At 39.4% G+C, this 20,098-nt stretch overlaps 1 protein-coding gene across 8 annotated transcripts in view; it reads left to right on the top strand.

Moving 5' to 3' along the window:
* Positions 1–7,604, top strand: part of ESRRG (estrogen related receptor gamma) — a 366,229-nt gene extending 358,625 nt beyond the window's left edge. For all 8 annotated transcript variants that reach the window (XM_018085061.3, XM_018085063.3, XM_025896385.2 and 5 more), the window contains one exon: positions 7,300–7,604. In XM_018085061.3, the coding sequence (XP_017940550.1) occupies positions 7,300–7,544 (245 nt within the window). In that variant the 3' untranslated portion in view covers positions 7,545–7,604. The remainder of the gene's footprint in view (positions 1–7,299) is intronic.
* Positions 7,605–20,098: the final 12,494 nt, after the last annotated feature.

Raw genomic sequence — 20,098 nt, forward strand, 5'->3', positions numbered from 1 at the left:
AGACCAGAGTTTTAAGAGAAGCTCAGTTCCCTTCTAAGACCTAACGTAAGGAACTAGAGTGTCAAAATACATTAGCACATTTGAAAGTCTGATCTGTGTGCATCTGCTTAATAGGCTGCTGGCATCTTGAAAAATCTGACCCAAATGTGGATGCTAGGCACTTAAAAGTATAACCCTATGCACTGTTGAAAATTTAATCTTAAACACTAATACTGACTGTCTAGCCTGTACCACAAGAAGGAGAAAAGAACTTCTGCTCATCGTCACAATTTCTGGTCTCTATATTAGCTCTCCTAAAAAAACAATCGTCACCCTTTCGTTACTGAAGGAGTGAGAACCAAAAAGTATCTTCTGCATTTTAGCATAATGAAATGCAGTTATACTGTCATCCTGGTAAAAAAGTTAGTAAGTTCTTACAAGTTTTTTAGCTTTCCAGACACAGTGTACTCAGAGCACCAGGCTATCTATCACCATTAAATGATAGTATCATAACAGAAATTAATTGGTAGAGCCCAATAAATCACTTACTCCACAGGACATCATCTTTATTATATGTTTATGTCACAACATACTATATTTAATTTCTAGTAGTGTCAGTTTTTTCCTTTTGTTTTATGTAGTCATCTTGTGTTAGAATTCATGATACATGCATACACACATACATACATACATACACACATAGGGCTGTGTTAAGAGTGTGTTACCAGTGTTTATTTTGCCAAATATAAACAACAAGATCTTAATTCTTTGATATAGTTTTGTATAGGGAGTGGTACAGCATAGAGACAAGTTTTTAGAAAAGGAAGTTGCCACTGTAGTCAGTTTTCGTGTTGCTTGAACACAGTTTCTTCCTCATATTCCATTTTAATGTAATCAAATAGATGGCATTCACAATTTTTAGAGAAAATAAATAACTCTGCTACCATTTGCTTAAGTTAGCATAAAGAAATGGCAGCAGAGTTAATCAATGGTTAATTAATGATTAATCAATGGTTAATCATAATCTTTTTTTTCTGGTAGCTGGTGTAGTAACTGAATAACTTTGAGATATTCCTCACATAGTTATGAAATAAATATATATTATTTACATGTTAGTAGCCTCAGACTTACAAAGGACAAGAAACCAAACTAGTGGCTCTCAGTGGTAATAACTGTGATAATTGTTCATATCTTGGTAGTGGATAAAAAGGATTTTGAAGCCTTCAGTCTGCATTTTCTTTTAGTTGGTATCTTACCCCCCAGCTCTTTTCCCAGACTTTTAGTAGCCTTATTGAGTAGATACTGAAACCAGTTCATAGTGTGCAATTTGTTTTGCATTGTAAATACATCCCTTTATTTATTACCCTTGCTACCTTTCCTAGTGGAAAGTAAACCATTTCAGGAATTAAAAAAAAATATTTGTTTACTATGTTTTGACTTACTTTATGACAGTGGTTTTAGTTCACCATTTAGCCAGTTAGTCCCTGAAATAAATAGGCATGTTCCATGAAGCAATCTCTTTTCTTTCTATGCCTTCCTTCCCCACTGTGTTTAAAAAACTGTTTTGAGGCTTCAGTTTCTATATATCTTCTGAAAAGTAGGCCAAACCAGGGCAATCCAGACTAAGTCCTCATTCAGTAAAATCAATCATACAAGCCTTTGTTTTGCTTTTTTTGGTTTCCATTGCCTATAATTCCTATGGACAAGGAATTCTTAATTTATTTCTCTTTAATTTTCAACATATATTACTATTGAAGTGTCTGTTTCCAATAGAATACTCCAGATGTCAGATCATTTTTGCCTTACATTTTTGCAAAGGAAAATATTTTGTTTGCCTCTGTGCTTGTCTCTTATCCTAACCATGCAGACCCCATCAAATATTTCTGTTCAGGAAAAGCAGGCAAACAGGTAGTCAAAATGAAGTATATTTGTTTACCACACATATGGAAGACCAAAGTAAGTATCTGGGGCAATTTCAGTTCTAGACTGGAAAAGGATGGGAATTCTTGTGGGATGAGAGAACCAAGAATCTAGTTTGATTTCCTATGACAATTTGCATGGATTGCTTCTGTCTTAAGCAATATGCTTTTCAAAATGTCACTGTGTTATGTTTCTCATAAAAAATATACAGAAACAAAATGTGGGCAAGCATTTTGTGTCCTTGTGCAAATCTGGCATATGTTTCAGGAGGAAGGGTTCTGTAATTCTGAGAACAGTTCAACCATTAATAAACACTGCAGTGGATTTTGCGGGTTTTTTGGGTTGGCAGTACAATCGAGATAAAAAATTCCTTTTATTTGAGACATAATCCAGATTAGGATTTTGTTGTCCTTACGTAAAGCAAAAATCATTTTGCCGTCTGTTCTTATCCTTCATCCCATCCAGTTCTTCCAGGACCCTGGAAGATATAATAATCTGATTTATCCAGTTTGAGTTTGTGAACTGCTCAGCTATACAGAATCACAAACATCACAGCAATTGCTTTCTTTCAAGTACTTGTTGGTATCTACCTCTCCAGTGTGGTTTACCAGCATCTTAACGTGTGTATTCACTGCTGCATGCTCCCTGCTGCTTGATTCACTGTAATAATTTCTTCCTTCCTGCTCTCTGAATTTTCTGACATGAAGAAACACTTCATTTGAGACCCCTGGTTTTCTACTACTTCTTAGTGATATTATGTACAAAATACATACATACCAGCTTTTAGCTTTCCTCAGAGCAGTGTTTTGAGAGGCCTTCTTCCCCTCAGTTGAGGTGCTTTCCGATTTTTAGCTAGTTGCTGCTCTTTGCGATGTGTTCTAAATGATTCCTGAGTGGCTGGATGTTTGTTTGCTGCATTTGAGATGAAGCTGGAATTTTAAACGTGGTAGATTGTAATCTGAATTTCTCTCTGGACCTTGCGGTGTTTTTTTTTGGATGAGAATTCCAGTTTTCTCCTGTTTCTGTGTGATGATATGATCAATCAACTGATCAAAAGAGGTACAATTCTATTTTCCCATCCTGTGATGGTGAAAGAAAGCATTTGCAAGGATAGAATGAGATTCTCCAAGCGGAACTCATTTGTTGATCTCACTCTCTCCCATCGCGGTTTTGATCAGGAACAACTTTTCCCCTTGCAAGACTGAAATCCCATGTTCTCAGCAGCATGTTGTGTCACCAATTCTTGTGTTCATCTCTTGAGCTCAGTTTCAGTAACCTGTGTTTTTGCAGGGCATTTACCATCAAATTCTTCTTTCTTTCAAATGACAGTGTGAAATTACCCTGTTTAATTTCATTGTTTATATGGGCACTGATTTTTAAGTGTATTACATCTGGGTATAGGTTTTATCTGGATATTACCTGTGTAGGACATAATCATAAATTATCCAGGCTGTCTGCAAAGCCACTTAAAAAAACACAAGCCAACCCATAAACAAAAGAATAAGGGTTTTCATGGTATAGGAAGAAAATTCAAACTCTTTGTACCTCACTTATAATTCAGTTTCATATTACCTGTGAAATTACTTCTTTATTTCTGGATTGTCACACAAATTGTCTGTGTTTCCTTAGATTATAGTGGTTCTTGATGACATCATTGAGGATTGGGTTTATCCCAATAAAATAAGCAATATTTAGCAAAAAGTTAAGCCTGTTCTGAATTCACTTCTACATCTGCCAGTCAGTAGTTACTGAAAAGATTTCTCTCTTTTATTTTTCCTCCTCTTTCCCCCTTGGCTAGTTCAGCATTTTCAACCATTTTGCTTATTTTCAAAGGCTTACGCCTGAGGGATTAAGATCTACATTCGTTTAATATTGGGAATAAAGTGGAAGTTCCAGACTGCAAGGCTAAAACTTGAAGAAGGATCTTTATAGAGATTAATATTTTCCTGAGCAATCTGCAAGCTGAATCATGGTCTAATTAAATAGCACAGATTTATTGAGTTTGCATTTAAACATTGGCAGACCCTAGAATGGGTAAAGCTGAAATGAGTTTGAATCTTTGCTGTAAATGGGGAGTTAAATTATCATAGTAATTTGATTACATAATTTTTAAATCTTTCAAGCTAAATGGCCATTTTAAAAGAACAGTTTGAAGTCTTAATCACTGTTGGAAGGGCCCCTCTCTCTGCTGTTTTTTCTTACCCCATTTCCTGTGACCAGATCTGTTCCCCAGGGCACAGCTTCCTGAACTGCTCCATGAACCACCATTTGGCAGTGGAGTGCTTGCATTAGGGCAGCAGAGAACTAGCTGGTCACATTCTTCCCAACTACTAAATTGATTTCAAAGGCAGCAACAAATACATTAAATGCTTTACTACTATTACTTTTCTATATAAGTAATTGTTCTGTTTGCTGGAGGGATGGTACACAATCACCCCTGCAAGGAGAGGGTAAGATTCCTTGGGCTTGGATGTTGCCCACACAGTGAAAGAGTTTTGAGAGCACAGAGTGTAGTAGCTGTGTTAAAGAGCAGGATTTGATTCACCTTCGATTCTTGCGTTTTCGGGGGGGCGTTCTCTTCCTCTTTTTCCTCCTCACGCAGTTTCATTGTAAGAAATATGCAGAGTGTGGATATTTCTAACATTGCAGGCCAAATTGCTATCCAAACTGCAGAGTTAAACATCTTAGGCAAGTTTCACCTCTTTGTAAAAAATATATTAGTCTGGACTCCATCCGTCATCTATTTTCAAACTCAAACATGGTTACAGTTGCAAATACTGATTCTGGGAAGAATCAGACCAGTTTTCTAAAGATTTTAAAACTAAACCTTTGTAGCCACGTTCTCCAGAAAGACCCATCTCTTTATGCAGTATAGTGTGAAATAAAAAAGTCTCAAAAACAGTGTAGTCTTTGACTCACCAAGGATTTGTTGCAGAAAAATTGCTCCTATTTGGTTCCCCAGCAAATCTGGCCCTGGTACTGTGAGTCTGGGGAGAGGAGGAAAAGATGTGTAATTTCTACACAAACAGTGCATGGTTTATGAAAAATTTGTAGTAGCAGATCTTGCGTTCTGTAGCACAGAAGTAAATAGCCAAGGACTTGGTAAAGAGTTAGGGAGTGAAAACAGCAATTTGTTTGGAGTTTGCTTTCCAGGTTAAGCCTGGTGGCTGGACACTATGCTTAAGACATCAGTCACACCTGTATGTGTGTCTGTGTGTGTGTATGTGTGTTGGCATGTCTGTATTGATTACATATGTTTGTAGGACACAGAATTCAGGGGTTTTCTCTTATTGACACAGAATTATTAAATAGAATTATGATATTAGAAAACTATCAAAACTGTATGGATTTGGAGAATCGTCTCATGTTAATTAGAACTAAATTTTGATAGAGGTAATACTCGCCTGTCATCTTTTTTAAAATGTTGTAGCCTTTTTTGTCCCTAAGAGAGATATTTCTGCACCTTTGCTTTCAGCGCAGGGTACCTTGATGTGCAGTTTCACATCCCTGCAGCATGTGTCTTACTTGCATGCTTCTTAGAGCATGTGTTCACTAAGACTCAGAATTATTAAACATGTAAAATTCCCATAGGACTCCATTATGTGTAATTAACAGATAAACTGTCATCAGAATCAATAAAACGTGCTAAATGATCCAAACTTGTATATAATTAAGTGTCTGTTTTAGAGTGGGAACTGTAACTTTTATTTTTTTTTCTTTTCAATTTGCACATTTGTTTTGACAATAGAAGCTGGAACATTTTTGTTAACCTGTTACTTACTGGTTTGTGTTTTGGTTTACATGTTTGTATTTGAAAGGAGAGTGGTATTTACTATCTTGTCTAATTATCTGAGGAAGTAGTTGCACGTCAGCTTTTAGGAAATAAATCTTAGATGCCTCTTAGTTCTGTGAATGTAATTCAGATATTTGAAGCATGTGTAAAATTTGATGTTTAATCATCAACAGGGTGAAACATGAGGTGTTGTCAGATACTGATCCAGGGCATCAGGCTGCTAAATACATGTCTTGGAAACAATAATAGAAGTGGGTTCTTCACTATCCAGCTCCTCAGTTATTATTCTGTCTGAGAATGGTAGCTTTATTCCAGACCCAAAAATTAAGATGCAAAGCAGCGTTGTACTAACTAGTGTTTTCAAGAATAGGCTGTAATTTTGCCATGTCCCATTTTCACCCTGAGCAAAGCTTGCACAGTGTAGCCTGTCCCTAAGACTTGTACCCCCTCACAGCAGTTATATTTTCATATACTGTTTTATTGGTTCTGTAAGTTTGTCCACCATCCGAATTTTGGTAGCTGATAGGAGCTGTTTGGTAGCTCCTTTCACCTATGGCTGTTCTTCCTTACTTGCGTTCACCTCACTTTGGACCACATCAGGGCTTTTTTGGCATTTATGACTACATAAAAGTCAGAGAATTAGGGCTGCTCATCCAAAGTCATCTCAGCATGGTCCAGTAACTGCGTATTCTCAGGGACATCTTCCCTTTCTGTATCTATCCAGTTGAGGGTTTTACAGTTATTTCAGTTAGATCTTTTCTTTTTATTTCACACTTCCATTGCTTTAATCTTTCCAGGTCATGTAGCAGTTTAGTTTAGTTCCTGATGTGTGTTGTGTCTAGGCTTGTCACTCAATACTTACACCACCAAAGCATCTCACCTGGAAAGGTACAGGGCAAGGTGTTTGCTTTGAGTGTTTTATAAAAAATGCAAAACCCCTACACTAACAAGATAAACCACCGTCTGAGTGGGTGGGAGAGAAGGATTACACCTTGTAGGAGATGTTAGCTTCACAGAACAAAAGCTGTTCAGGAACATGCTAAGTGTTGCCTGTCTGTCTGAATATGCCTGAGAGAGAAAAAAAATTGCTAAACCTAGCAGGAAATCCCATCAAACCCGCATTTCCCTGGTGTTGGTGCAGTGGTCCTGATCCCACAATCAGCGTCTCTGAGCAGCGAGTAATGACCGTGGCTTCCAACTCAGCAGCCTTGGAACCTGACACTGAGTGTTACTGAGCTGTTCCACAGCAGGGCAGTCATCCTTGCTTCCCTGATAGAACATAGCCCTCCATTCATTCAGCCCTCTGGTGCTGTCATTTCTCCAAAGCAGTAACCGTAAAGATGGTTTGCGGAGCACCGGCGGTGACTGTTTTACTTGTTTGAGAGGGATGAGGAGAAGAATTACTTACCCGAGAGTTAATTGTGCGTTTGTAGTTCCATGGCATTTCCATATACTTTGCTGAAGGTCAATATAGAAATTAGTGGGTAATTATCTTCCTCCTTTGTGGAAGGGGATGGACAGAACCAGTGACAGTGTCGTGCAGCCGTAGCGTTATCAAACTTCTGGCACACCAAACTGAAACCTCCTGTTGCTCTTTTGTTTTGCAGACTCAATGCACATAGAGGATGTTGAGGCAGTGCAGAAACTTCAGGATGTCTTACATGAGGCTCTGCAGGATTATGAGGCTGGGCAGCACATGGAAGACCCACGTCGTGCAGGCAAGATGTTGATGACTCTCCCGCTTCTGAGGCAAACCTCCACCAAGGCTGTGCAGCATTTCTACAACATCAAACTGGAAGGCAAAGTCCCCATGCACAAACTTTTTTTGGAAATGCTGGAGGCCAAGGTCTGACTAAAGCATCATGGGCTTCCCCATCATGCACGTTTTAAAAAAAAAAAAAAAAAAAAAAAAGGGAAAATAAACAGGATAATAATGGCAAAGAAACTTAGTGTTTAATTAAGGAAAAAATGACTGCACTGATATTTAGCAGCAAGACTGTGAAGCAGCTTTCAACTTTTTCTTCTGTGTCTTTCTGATGCAGTTTTTTCTTTTCCTTTTCCTTTCCTCTCTTTTCCTTTCTGTTCTTTCCTTTCCTTTTTTCCTTTTCTCTTTATTCCTTTGCTGCTGAACTTTTTAAAAGAGGTCTCTAATTGAAGAGAGATGGAAGCCAGGCCTGCCAAAGGATGGAAATCCATAATATGGATGCCAGTGAACTTATTATGAACCATAATGTCCCCAATGACAAAGGAATCAAAGAGAGAACCACCGTACCTAGCAGTACAGTACAACACGATGAACTGACTGAATGCAGTATTAGATTTCATAGGAGCAGTCTCTAATTAGACGACTAAGCGACGATGCATCGGCTGCTTCTTATCATTGCATTTTCCATCTAGATCAGTTACAGCCATTTGATTCCTTAATTGTTTTTTCAAGTCTTCCAGATATTTCTTAGGTTAGCTACAATGTAACTTTTTCAGGGAATAGTTTAAGCTTTATTCATTCATGCAATACTAAAGAGAAAGAAATACTGCATTTTTGTGCTGGCTTGAACAATGATGAACAATAATGAAGGACAAATGAATCCTGAAGGAAGATTTTTTTAAATGTTTTGTTTCTTCTTACTAACGGAGATTTTTTTGTACCAGCTTTACCAGTTTTCAGCCATTTATTAATGTGGGAATTTATCTTACTAAAGCAATAGTCGAAGGGAAGGTGCATATTATCACGGATGCAATTTATGTTGTGTGCCAGTCTGGTCCAAAACATCCAGTTTCTTAACATGAGCTCCAGTTTATAACTAAATGTTCACTGACTCAAAGGATTAGATTACACCTGCAGTATATCCGAGTAGTCTAACATATAAATACTCCATGTCAAATACGAATCCGTACGTTAGGAGACAGCGACCGTACAAAGGTATGGTTGCTATGTGATTTCTAACTGCTTCAGTTGCAAATGAACGAGATACTGCCTGTTTGCAAAATTATAACCTCACACGCAGAAAAACCCTATGAACCAATAGTAGCTTAGAGGCAATGAGGCAAATGCCGCCGTTCGCAAAATTAAGAAATCAGAGTAGTAGACTTCTGACCAAATTGAAGAATTTAACACTTCTATACCTTATTTATTGATTTAGACTTTATTTTGTAAATGGCGATCCTTAACAAGTAGCTAAACCAGTATATGTGCTTTTCAACCAGTATTGTCACAGCATGAAAGTCAGTCAGTTTCAAGACTGTTACGAGGTGTAATCTAATGTATAAACCGATTAGATGCCCCCAGAAAACTACAGTCGCTAAATAACCAATAAACAATAACCTCCATCAAATGCTATACCAATGTACCAGTGTTAGTAGCTGCTCCCTGTACTATGTGAACATCCTTATTCTATGTACACAGATGTAATTAAAATTGTAATCCTAACAAACAAAAGAAATGTAGTTCAGCTTTTCAATGTTTCATGTTTGCTGTGCTTTTCTGAATTTTTATGTTGCATTCAAAGACTGTTGTCTTGTTCTTCTTGTGGTGTTTGGATTCTTGTGGTGTGTGCTTATAGACACAGGGTAGAATTAGAGACAATATTGGATGTACAATTCCTCAGGAGATTACAGTAGTATATTCTATTCCTTACCGGTAATAAAGTTCTTCCTAGTAATAATTAAGAGATCGAAACTCCAAACAAATACTCGTTATGAACAGATACACACTGAAATCATAATATTTTCAAAACAAGGGATAATTTCTGTAACAGTTTATTATAGAATACCAATGTATAGCTTAGAAATAAAACTTTGAATATTTCAAGATTATAGATAAGTCTAATTTTTAAATGCTGTAAATATAGCTTTTATTCAATCATCTCTCAGATGTTGTTATTAACTCGCTCTGTGTTGTTGCAAAACTTTTTTGGTGCGGACAAGTTTCCAAAACTATTGCTACGTTGTGTGCTTTAAACAAAATAACAATGGGCCGATGCTCAGTTGGCCTCGTGCTAGGAAAAAAAAACTGTGTATCTATCATTAGCTATATGGGACTATATTGTAGATTGTGTTTTCTCAGTAGAGAAGTGACTGTAGTGTGATTCTAGGTAAATCATCATTAGCAATTCATTCAGATGGTCAATAACTTGAAATTTATAGCTGTGATAGGAGTTCAGAAATTGGCACATCCCTTTTGAAAAATGTCAAAAAAAAAAATACAACTCCTGGGAAAAAGGTGCTGATTCTATAAGATTATTTATATATGTAAGAGTGCAAAAAAAAAAAGTTTATTTTCCAGAAAGTTTGTGCAGGGTTTAAGTTGCTACTGTTCAAGTACACTATATATATATAAATATATAATATAAATATTGTTTTTGCTGTATCACATTAAAGAACTTGGGCTTCAGGGTCAAAAGCCAATCAACTAGAAGTATACAAAACCACACAAAAAATGGAGATGTGTTAAAGGCACACGGTGCAAACTTTAGTTTTTATTTTCCGTAATTTTTTGGAGCTGCAAAAGAACAAGTATCTCAAGACTGTAAAACCATTACCTGAAACTTAGCTAAAAAAAAACAAAAAACTGCACGGGCTTTATAATGTTGTTCATCTTAAACCTTGCTGGAGAAGAGTTCTTTCAAGACCACTTACTTAATGTGAAGTGTTGGGAAAATTTCAAAGGGTGTATGTTTTAGCCATAACAATTTAATTTCTATTTTTGCTTCATTTTTTAATTTTTTCTTATTTAAAGCAATATGATTGTGTAACTCCCAGAAGTTACACATTTGTTTCAATCAGATCAGATTGTTGTATTTATTCCACTATTTTGCATTTAAATGATAACATAAAAAAGATATAAAAAATTAAAACTGCTATTTTTCTTATAGAAGAGAAAATGGGTGTTGGTGATTGTATTTTAATTATTTAAGCGTCTCTGTTTACCTGCCTAGGAAAACATTTTACGGCAGTCTTATCGTGCAAAGATCGCAAAAGGACAAAAAAAATTTAACTGCTTATAATAATCCAGGAGTTGCATAATAGCCAGTAGTTAAAAACTGAAACAAAACAACAAATGAAAACAAACATGTCTATAGCTGTAGATGGGCTTCACATCTGTATAGCAATCAACTGTATATTTTTGTGATGTGTATCATACCGTGTGCTCCAACCAATGTCCATTTGTGTAAATGTATTTATTTTATATTGTATATATTGTTAAATGCAAAAAGGAGATATGATTCTGTAACTCCAATCAGTTCAGATGTGTAACTCAAATTATTATGCCTTTCAGGATGATGGTAGAGCAATATTAAACAAGCTTCCACTTTTGATTGCTTTTATTTTATTTTTTGTGTTATGGGGTTTTTTTGGTTTTGTTTTCTTTTTTGGAGGAGGAAACAGAGCACTTAGCATTACCTTTTGTTACTTCCATTCAAAACAGAGCCAGTGTTAGCACTTCTCCCTTAAAGTACAATGTGAGTGTAAATAAATGCTATATAAAGCCTTGTCAGAATGAATTCCAGTGTGGTACAAGACATTTTGCATACTCTTAAATATGCAAAATGTCTCATAGCACGTTAGAATTCAGGCTGGCAGGCCTTTATATAGCACTTATTTAATCTTAAAGCATCTTCACATCAACCTGCATTACTCAAAATCATTGCCTTTCTGTCAATGCCATAAAAGTAAACTTTCCCACTATTTTAAGATCGCATTAATATCATATAGAAGTACTTCTTTTGCTTTCACCATCAACAACTGAGTCTATCATTCATTTCCTACTGCAGGAGACTCCTCTAATGTGTTCTGAGTAAAAATAATAAAAATAAATAAATAAATAAAAACCTGTATTACTTGATCCAGAGTTGCTGAATGGAAGTAAGTAGCCACCAGAGCACCGATAGCTGTCAGGATGCAGGCGGGTTAAACAGTGCAGCATCAAACTGGCCATAAATGGTCTCTCGGCCTCTTCCCTCCAAGAGGCTGCAGCCCCCCTTGCTCGGGGCCAGCCCCTCTTTCCTGTGGACCCTTCTGGAACCATCACAGAAGTGCTAATGTGTGCTTTTCTTGCCTTTTAGCCTATCTTGATAGTATTTTGTCGTTATGTTTGCCAACGTATTTCTCACCTTCACTACTGGCCATTCTCTGGAGGTTCTGGCTGATGGCACAGAGGCTGCTGAACACAACGGTGATGCTCAGGGATGGGAATTGTGTCAGCCAAGGTACCGGGGCAGCACCGCGGGCTTTTTGTGCTTCACAGTCTCTAAGTAGCAACGTGCCTTGGAGTGGGAGGGCACCCCTTCCCTGCTGCTAGTACTGTCTGTGTTTTAGCTATCCTAGGAAATAAGGGTGGGGGCTTTTTTAAGTAAAAGGAGCAGCAGAACAATAGGAAGATGAATCTTGTGTGGACTCTTTGAAGACATTCAGAAATTAGTTGTAGTGTTGCCACTGCTGCACACACAGGCATACGTACATACACACATACATGTACATGCACAGAGTTGGTTTTCCCCCCTTTTATATTGTTCTGATTTTTAATTATTGCAAAGTAGCTCTTCAAAAGACAACCTAATACAGCACCTTAAAAGTGAAAAGAACAGTGTTAGAATTTTTCACACACAAAGGGGGAAAAAATTTAAACAGTTGCACTGTTGTCTTCCTCAACATGTGACTGACTTTAATGATTGGATGAAGTTTTCACATATGATTAAAAAAATCATAATTTCTGCACCATTTTTTATGAGAGGATCATGAAGCACCATCCAATCAGAAATTGAGCATCACAGAATTAAAAACGCAGGGGACACTCAGATGAAGCCACTTCTAGGAATGCATCTCTGCAGGACTTTTTTTTTTCTTTCTATCTGTCTTCTCCCTACTCTGTCTCCACAGTAAAGCCAGGACAGGCACAGAAATCCATGGGAAATGTTTCAGTACTCAGTAATGTTTCAGTATGAATCTGTGGGGAATTTGGTTAGGAGCACAAACCTCTCTAAACTGCAAAAAGAGTTACTAAGTCCTTAAAAAAAAACACAAAAAAAGGGCTTGGGATACTGGCATTTGTAGTTCAACCGACACCCCCTGCTATAGCTTTCAACTGCTGTGGCCCCAACCTGTGGCTACAGAGATGGCAAATGGAAAGAGCCTTTCCATTAGGGATACGGGGTAGCTCAGCTAAATCAGGTTTTGACTGACATGGTTTACATCACCCTTTCCCTCCCCTACTTGCCCCACCCTCCCAAAAAAAGAAGCCATCTCAGTCCAAGAGCATAGTTTTGCCTCCGGAGGTGCTTGTTTTGCAGCCTCCTACCCCTGCCACTGTGCCAGCCTGGCCATGGAGTGCTCTGCTGCCCCATGCTGTGACGCTGGCACCCGTGCCCGCTCCCACGCTGGCCAATGCCGTCAGTAGCAATGCGAAAGGAAAGCACTCTGCTGGCTGAGCTGGCTCCTAAATGGAATGGGATTTATGACAGGCCCCAGTTTTCTCTGGAGCTTCATGTTCAAGTAATGACTTGATGTCATTTGGGCTCTTCAGATGGTTGGTCATTTTTTTTGACTACCTGAGTTCACAGCTTGAAAGGTCTGGCAAACACCAGTAAAAAGTGGTCTGGTGTGGTCCCTCCAGCTGATCCTTTCTCAGTGAAAGACACGACATGAGAATCGTGTGCCAGTCAGTGCTGTTACACATGCAGTTATGTGTGCTTCTTAATACACAATGCCAATGCTGCTGAAAGACTAACTATGGATAAAAAAACAAACCACCAAAACGAAATATCATGAAAGATAACAGAGATGGAAATACTGTCCTTAGACAAGCTCTCATATTGTATATATTTGTGTCCTGCAGCATTGCCCAGTTATGCCCTACAGGGGAAAAAAAAAACAAAGCACAAAAACACCTGAGGTTTTTTTATGTACAAGCATTTGCAGCAGAAAATGCCTCTTTTTTTATTAACATTAACTGTCCTGGATCTTGCACTAAACTCAAGAATGGGACAGCTTCCATCTGTTTTCTACATTTTTTCCATAGCCTTTGTTAATTTTCCTTAACAGCTTTCTTTACTTGCACCTTTCCTTTACTTTGCATTTCATCTCTCTTGTGTAATGTAGGTCTCTGATTTCACATGGCACTTTGCTAATTACTATATCCTTCGTTATACATCCTGCCTGCAGTAGCTGCCTCACAAGGTGTGTGTTTTTTCCTTTCTGATGAAATGCTGATTCGGTGTGTCTATAGGTTGCCTTTAACATACAGATCACAAACTTCCTCCTTGTGTCTGCTGTTAAAGAAGGGAAAAAGCCCAAGTAACTATGGAAAAGAATATGGATGCATTTATTAGCTCTTAACATTTTTATTCAAAAGTGTTTGCGCTGCCACATCCCGGCCATGCTAATTGTTAGTGTTTCATTAAGATTAAGGGCCGCTGACTCCTAGTGTTCAGATTCCCAAGCCTGGCTCCTTACAATCTCTGTTAATATAAAGAAGCAAGTGGAGGTAGATTGATTACACGCAGGCTCTTATTATTAAGCAGAACAGAAAAGAAAGGAATTTCAAAATATAATCCTCCATTCCCAGGAGTATTTGTCTTGTTCTCCATGAAGTTAAAGGTCTGAAATAATGTGCCCATCAGGAGCTCAATGTTGCATGTCCATGCCAGTTGGTCCAAGGGCTTGTTATGATGGTAATGACCTGCTGAAACGTGAGCTTTGATGGCAACAATACAATTGCTACCAGCTCACCCGCTGGGAGAAATATTTTATTATTGTCAAATGCCCTCCGCAGAGATTTGTTTTGCCTGTTCCTGTTTAAATTAAATTCAGAGCAGAACTGCATTATTATTTCTCTAGAGTATATTTGAAATAAACAACTAGTCTCCAAATTTAGGATTCCTGGTTAGTTTAAATTTTCTTATTAGCAGAAAAATTACAATAGGTGACAACATAGCTGCAGGAATATTATTATGGCAGCCATACAAGAGATTTACACACTGAGAGCATGGCCTAAAAGCACAAGAACTCCCTTCTACTTTACAAATGCCAGCCAAATTAATAATTAACTGTGCCATAAATTGTCCAGCCTTCAAGAATGATGTCAGTGCTCTTCTGTGTCACACTAGAGGAATTTTGTCATAAGACTAAGTGGTGTTCTTTATAAAGAGCGTTACTTATATGTAGAAAGCGGCCCAGGAAAACAGCCCTTGCCACTCCATATTACAGCAGCTCGACGAACAAGTGACAGCAGGACTTCAGAGTCATTTACTGCTGCTTTCTCAAGGCAAAACTATCTCCTTACCCCTGTGAAACAGAGCAAATTTTGTTCCACATTAAATGGGCCAGATTATCTCTTCCACAAGCTAAAGAGACAACACTAAATCCCAGCTCATGTAATTTCCTTCAAAATTGTTCTGCTCGGTCTGGGTGTTCCCAGGAGCGCCACCAGCAGAATTATCCAGCAATTCAGCTGTACTTAAATTGGCAGATGTTGGAGATTTAAGACAGTCCCGGAGCCTTAGCACAAATCCTCTACTTCTGTGCTGCCTCGTGGCCTCTCCTTGCTCACCAGCCGATGCCACTGTGGCTGCCGAGTAGCTGATCCTGTGGCCCCACGAGCTGCCGGGCAGTGTCACAATTGCCTTTCTTAATCCAGCACCCTGAGCCACCTGAGCCACGAGGGCAGCTGAAGATATGCTGTGGGTTTGCATCTCTGTCTGCTTACAAACAGGCTCTTAACCCTGCATTTCTCATTCATGGGGACCAGTTGTGCGCTTGTTGTTTGCCTTTTCCCTGTCTCCTGAGTGCTCATACCAGTGAAAAGCTGCTCCATCTCAAGACTGGGTGATTTTTGTGCCCTGCTTTGGTAAAAGATGCTTTTCCCAGAGAGGCACTTGAGCAGTGCAACACAGGCATCTGAGCATGGGCAGGGTGATCCCTGTAAGATAATGGTGCAAGGGCAGGTTGTCTGTCCCACGTCGAGACGTGAACATCTTTTAGAGGAGCTGCCACACACCTAAAGAGGGAGGAACACTTACAGGAGAGGGAGGACTGCCAAGTGCACTTCCCCTGCAGCGATCCCCCCTTCAACTGCTCTTACCAGCTCTTTACACAAGCTGCCAGCCACCCACACCAACCATGGGATGGCTAGCAGAGAACGGGGGACTGTTGCGTCCAGAACCATGAGCTGGTGTGGTTGAGGATGGCAATTTTTTGCAAAGTACAGACCTTTGCCCAGCTGGGTGCGAGGGGAACCTGCTGCAGTACTCCTCAACAGGCTTTTCAGAGAGAGAGTTAGAGGGTAAATGGCAAGTGAAAGGGGTTAAAAGGAAAAATATTTTTAAATCACAAGTGCTTTACGAATCGCACTCCTAACACTCTCCAGTTCAATCTACCATGCTCTATCTAATTTCACAGCTTCATTGGGAATGGCCACAAGGTGAAGGACTGGCAGTAAGAGGAAGTCAATAAGGGCAGAATTCTCATACCAGGCTGTGAAGGAGTCACAGAAGTGCCAGTGTTACTTGCCAGAGGTTATCTTGGGGTCTATAGGGCTCCTGGGTGGTACTGAATGGAAAAACACCATATCATCCTCAGTAGTTTCCTTCTTTACCGCTACCCTGATTTAGATTTAAAAAGAAATACCTGGGTCTGAATCCCGGTGAGCATCTCTATATTCTGACAAAGAAGTGTTTCGGTCTTCCCTAGAGTCTGCAAGCCTCCCACCCCTCAGACTCGCCAAGTGCACAGGTCTCTCTCTCCTTAATCATAGCTGAACCTTCACTGAATATTCTGTCCTTTCCTATGTAACAAAAACACCCTAAAATAATGTGTCTATAGCCCATCAAGGCTGAGCTGTATAATTTAGTTGCAGACATGGAATAACCTCCTCTAGCAGAGCCTGAATCCCAGGTTGTGCCCATGGTTTCCACCTCAGTTAACTCCCAGCAGGTTGTTCCCACCCTACTGTGAAACCTCAGTGTAATTGTACAGCCACTTTCTGTGATCACAAAAAAAAAGTGATAAGTAAGAAAGTCCTCCCCACGCCCAGCTTTTTCACTCCTTCTTCCCCTCCACAATCCTCATTCTCCTCTCTGCAGGACCAGAGCTATGTTACCAATGTTGGCTCAAAAGGTTTAAGGTAGAGTGGGGATGGGAAATATTTTCCTTCCAGAAAGTGTGCTTTTCCCACCCTGCTGCCCAGCATAGCTCGTGGCTCCCAGCTCTGGGCTCAGGGCTCCAGCCCACACTGTCATTTCTGTATGGAAGAAGTAGCAGCATAAAGTTTATTTGAGCTGGCACTGGGGATGCTGTGGAATAAAGGTTACCCCTGTCCCCAAGATTCATATCAGTGCTTCTTAGTGGACACTGCAGATGCTCACGTTCAGGTTTGAGACCAGGCCTTATGACCCAGAACAGCCTCTCTAGGCCTGCAGAAAGCAGTCTCACTTGTTGATCAAGACAAAGGCAGAGATCTGGTACAATCTGGTTCTCATATTATGGAAAAACCTAAAGGCTGCATTACCAAATTCTCCCTCCCCTCATTGAGAAAGAAAAAAAAAAAAAAGAACAAAACCAAGAAGACTGTAATATAGTCTCAGTAAATACATGTTTTTATCCTTTCTGTATAGTTGTCCATGCAGTCTCCATGTGACCTCCTTGCAATTAGCTTTCTCTGAAAGGGCTCTTTCCCCAAAAGAGTGTCATCCTCCCATTTCCCCATGCTGTACTGTTGTGGTTTAAAGACACTTTTGGTTCTTCCCTATTCCCAGGTGGCTGGTTCAGGGTCAGCCTACCCCAGAAGTTATATATTGCTCCTGATGACTGAGATCAGCCATATTCTGGAGCATCCTGGATAGATTCCTTCTGCCTGCTCAAGATACCCCAAAAGCCATGACATGATCCTTGTGCATCAGCAGCTTCTGCTGAGTTTAAATCTGCAGAGTGCAATACAAATACCTTACAGCAACACCCACAGAACAGACAAGCAGAACCTGGTCATCAGTGTTTACTAATGAGTAGCAATGGGGTGAAGGAATATAAATCCATAATAACAACTTTCTCTCTTGCTGTGGTTTAGGCAAACTTTGGCATCCATTTACTGGCTCTTTTCCATCTCTAGAGTGGAGATGTGTTCCCAAGACCCCCTAAGACTGTGGGAAATAATGAATCAGTCCATGTATGTAGGTTGTGACTGATATTTTCTATGTATTCCACTCCTTTCAGATGGATTAAATAAACTGTGATGAGAGGGAATAGGTCATTTCTTGAGGCCAATTTTGGATGTTGTAAGGGGTCAGACAACTAGAGTGCTGCACTGGTTTTGCTTTGCATCTCAGATTGGAGTAAAATGAACAAGTTCAATTTCTTTCCATGACTTTTCGTCCTCTCCCATTATTATGTCTTATCCTCTGACTACAGCAACAACAAAAAAAATGTCTTTGATATATTTGAGATTGTAGTACGTTGATGGATTTTGGGCAAATTGTTAAGATGGGCCTTGATAATGCTGTAAGATGTAAACGTGCCTATACTTGCAATATATGAGGTTTTACATAGTTCTTACATTGATTCCCTTGCTCCTTTGTCACCTTAACAGAGACCCACTCACAAGGTGACCATGACAAAAGTGTACAATGGAGAGGGGGATCCCTTCCCCCTCCTTCCCTTACTCCTTTACATTGACCAAATGTCTTTCTAAATGACTTGCTGAGCCAGGCTATTCTTATATCTTACATATAAATGGACTCTGTCTTACAACCAGAAGATTCAGGGGAAAAAAAATTTCAGCTCCCAATGTGAAAAGATTAAGGTCAGTCACTTTACACTACAAAACCTTTTCACAAGAGCAGCATAACAAAAGGATCCACAAGCCTATCCACAACATGGTTTATAGCTCCAAGAAAAACAAGAGAGTCTATGACATCCTTTTAGGGCTGTACCACTTCTTTATAGACTTACAACGGAAACAGCTGAGGAGAGGAAAGTGATATTAACTAGGAAGAAGAGCTAACTTGTCTCCCTACTTCCATTTACTTACTGGTTGGTTTGGTTTTTTTTCATGGGGAGAACATATGCAGCGTGCTTGAACATGAGAGATTCATAGAAAATATATCATATTTTGGATCACATTGGGTCACACTGCAGAAAATATAATGGTACCTGGGAACCAAATCCTCACAATGGGTAGCTCTGAGGCTTTATTCATCTTTGTTTCCTCCATCAGTGTCTAAACAGAAGCTCTGTGACTCGATACCTGTGCAGCACAACATGTGCCTTGGACTGATGCAGTTTAGAAATGCCATTCATGAAGTCAAATGCTCTTAACAGATGTTCCAGCTTAAAGATAAATTAATTTTATTTGGCACTGTGGCCCAGCCAAATTGCACTTCTTTCAGTAGACTTCATTTTGGCAAAGCAATGAGTATCAGAAAGGACTTACCTAATGCATAAAAAAATCTATTTAAATTTATAGACCATGCCAACAGCAATGGGGATCTGGAGCAGAGTTTGGTTAATATAAATAAACTAATGGTGGCCAGAAGGGGTAGCATACAGCAGTCATCAAGCATGCCCATGGATTTGGAAGAATTTGAAGATGAGAAGGTCATGTCCATGTTAGATGAGGGAGGCAAAATCTGCAGAAAAGAAAAGAGACCTATATATGGAAGAAAATGCAGCTGTGGTGGGGGAGAGAGCCAAATATGGACAGAAGACAGAAAGAATATATGTAGGAATGAAGTATGCATCAGGAAGGAGGATAAAAGCTTGCTTTTTTTGTTATGTTCATAACAGCCTACCACTCTTGGAGTCTATACAGTTAGTAGTAGCAGTAGTAGTAGTATTAAGTCAGTGCAAAATATTAACTGGGCCAACAAGGCTATCAAGGTCGCAGCAGATACTGGGATAAAGAGGCACCTTAACAAAAAATCAGAGCGTTGTTCTTTGATTTTGTGATAGAAACCAAAGGGTGATCTGAGCTCGGCTCCCCTCTGGAGCTGATGAGGCTGTTTTGGTCTTTGTGTACACCTGTGACCAGCAGGAGGCTCCCAGATGCTTGAGCCTAATTTGTTCTCAGCTGGTATGAGATTAAGTAACGCCCTGGGACAAGGAAGCCTGAGGAAAACAGGCGGTCCTAATCCCTCTGTATTAGGGCAGAAAAAGAGAAGCTATTTTTTTGCTAGTTTAAGTCAGATGTGGTTTAGCTCTTAGGTACAAGATCTAGTCTGGGGTGAAACAGCCTTTTCTCTGACCTGCCAGGCACTGCCAGAGAGGAATGCCTACGGTAGTAGGAGCTACTTAACTACAATTAAAAGCCTGGGCATGCTGAAAGTGTGGATTGTCACTGTTTGGACTAAGTGGGTGATGAAGCACTTCATCATCATGGTCAATGGAAGTACTTCTGATCTGAAAGCCTTAGAAGCTGAAGGT

This window comes from Manacus vitellinus, unplaced genomic scaffold (assembly GCF_001715985.3).
Source record: "Manacus vitellinus isolate BGI_N305 unplaced genomic scaffold, ASM171598v3 scaffold_8_pilon, whole genome shotgun sequence".
In the NCBI taxonomy this organism is placed as follows: domain Eukaryota; kingdom Metazoa; phylum Chordata; class Aves; order Passeriformes; family Pipridae; genus Manacus; species Manacus vitellinus.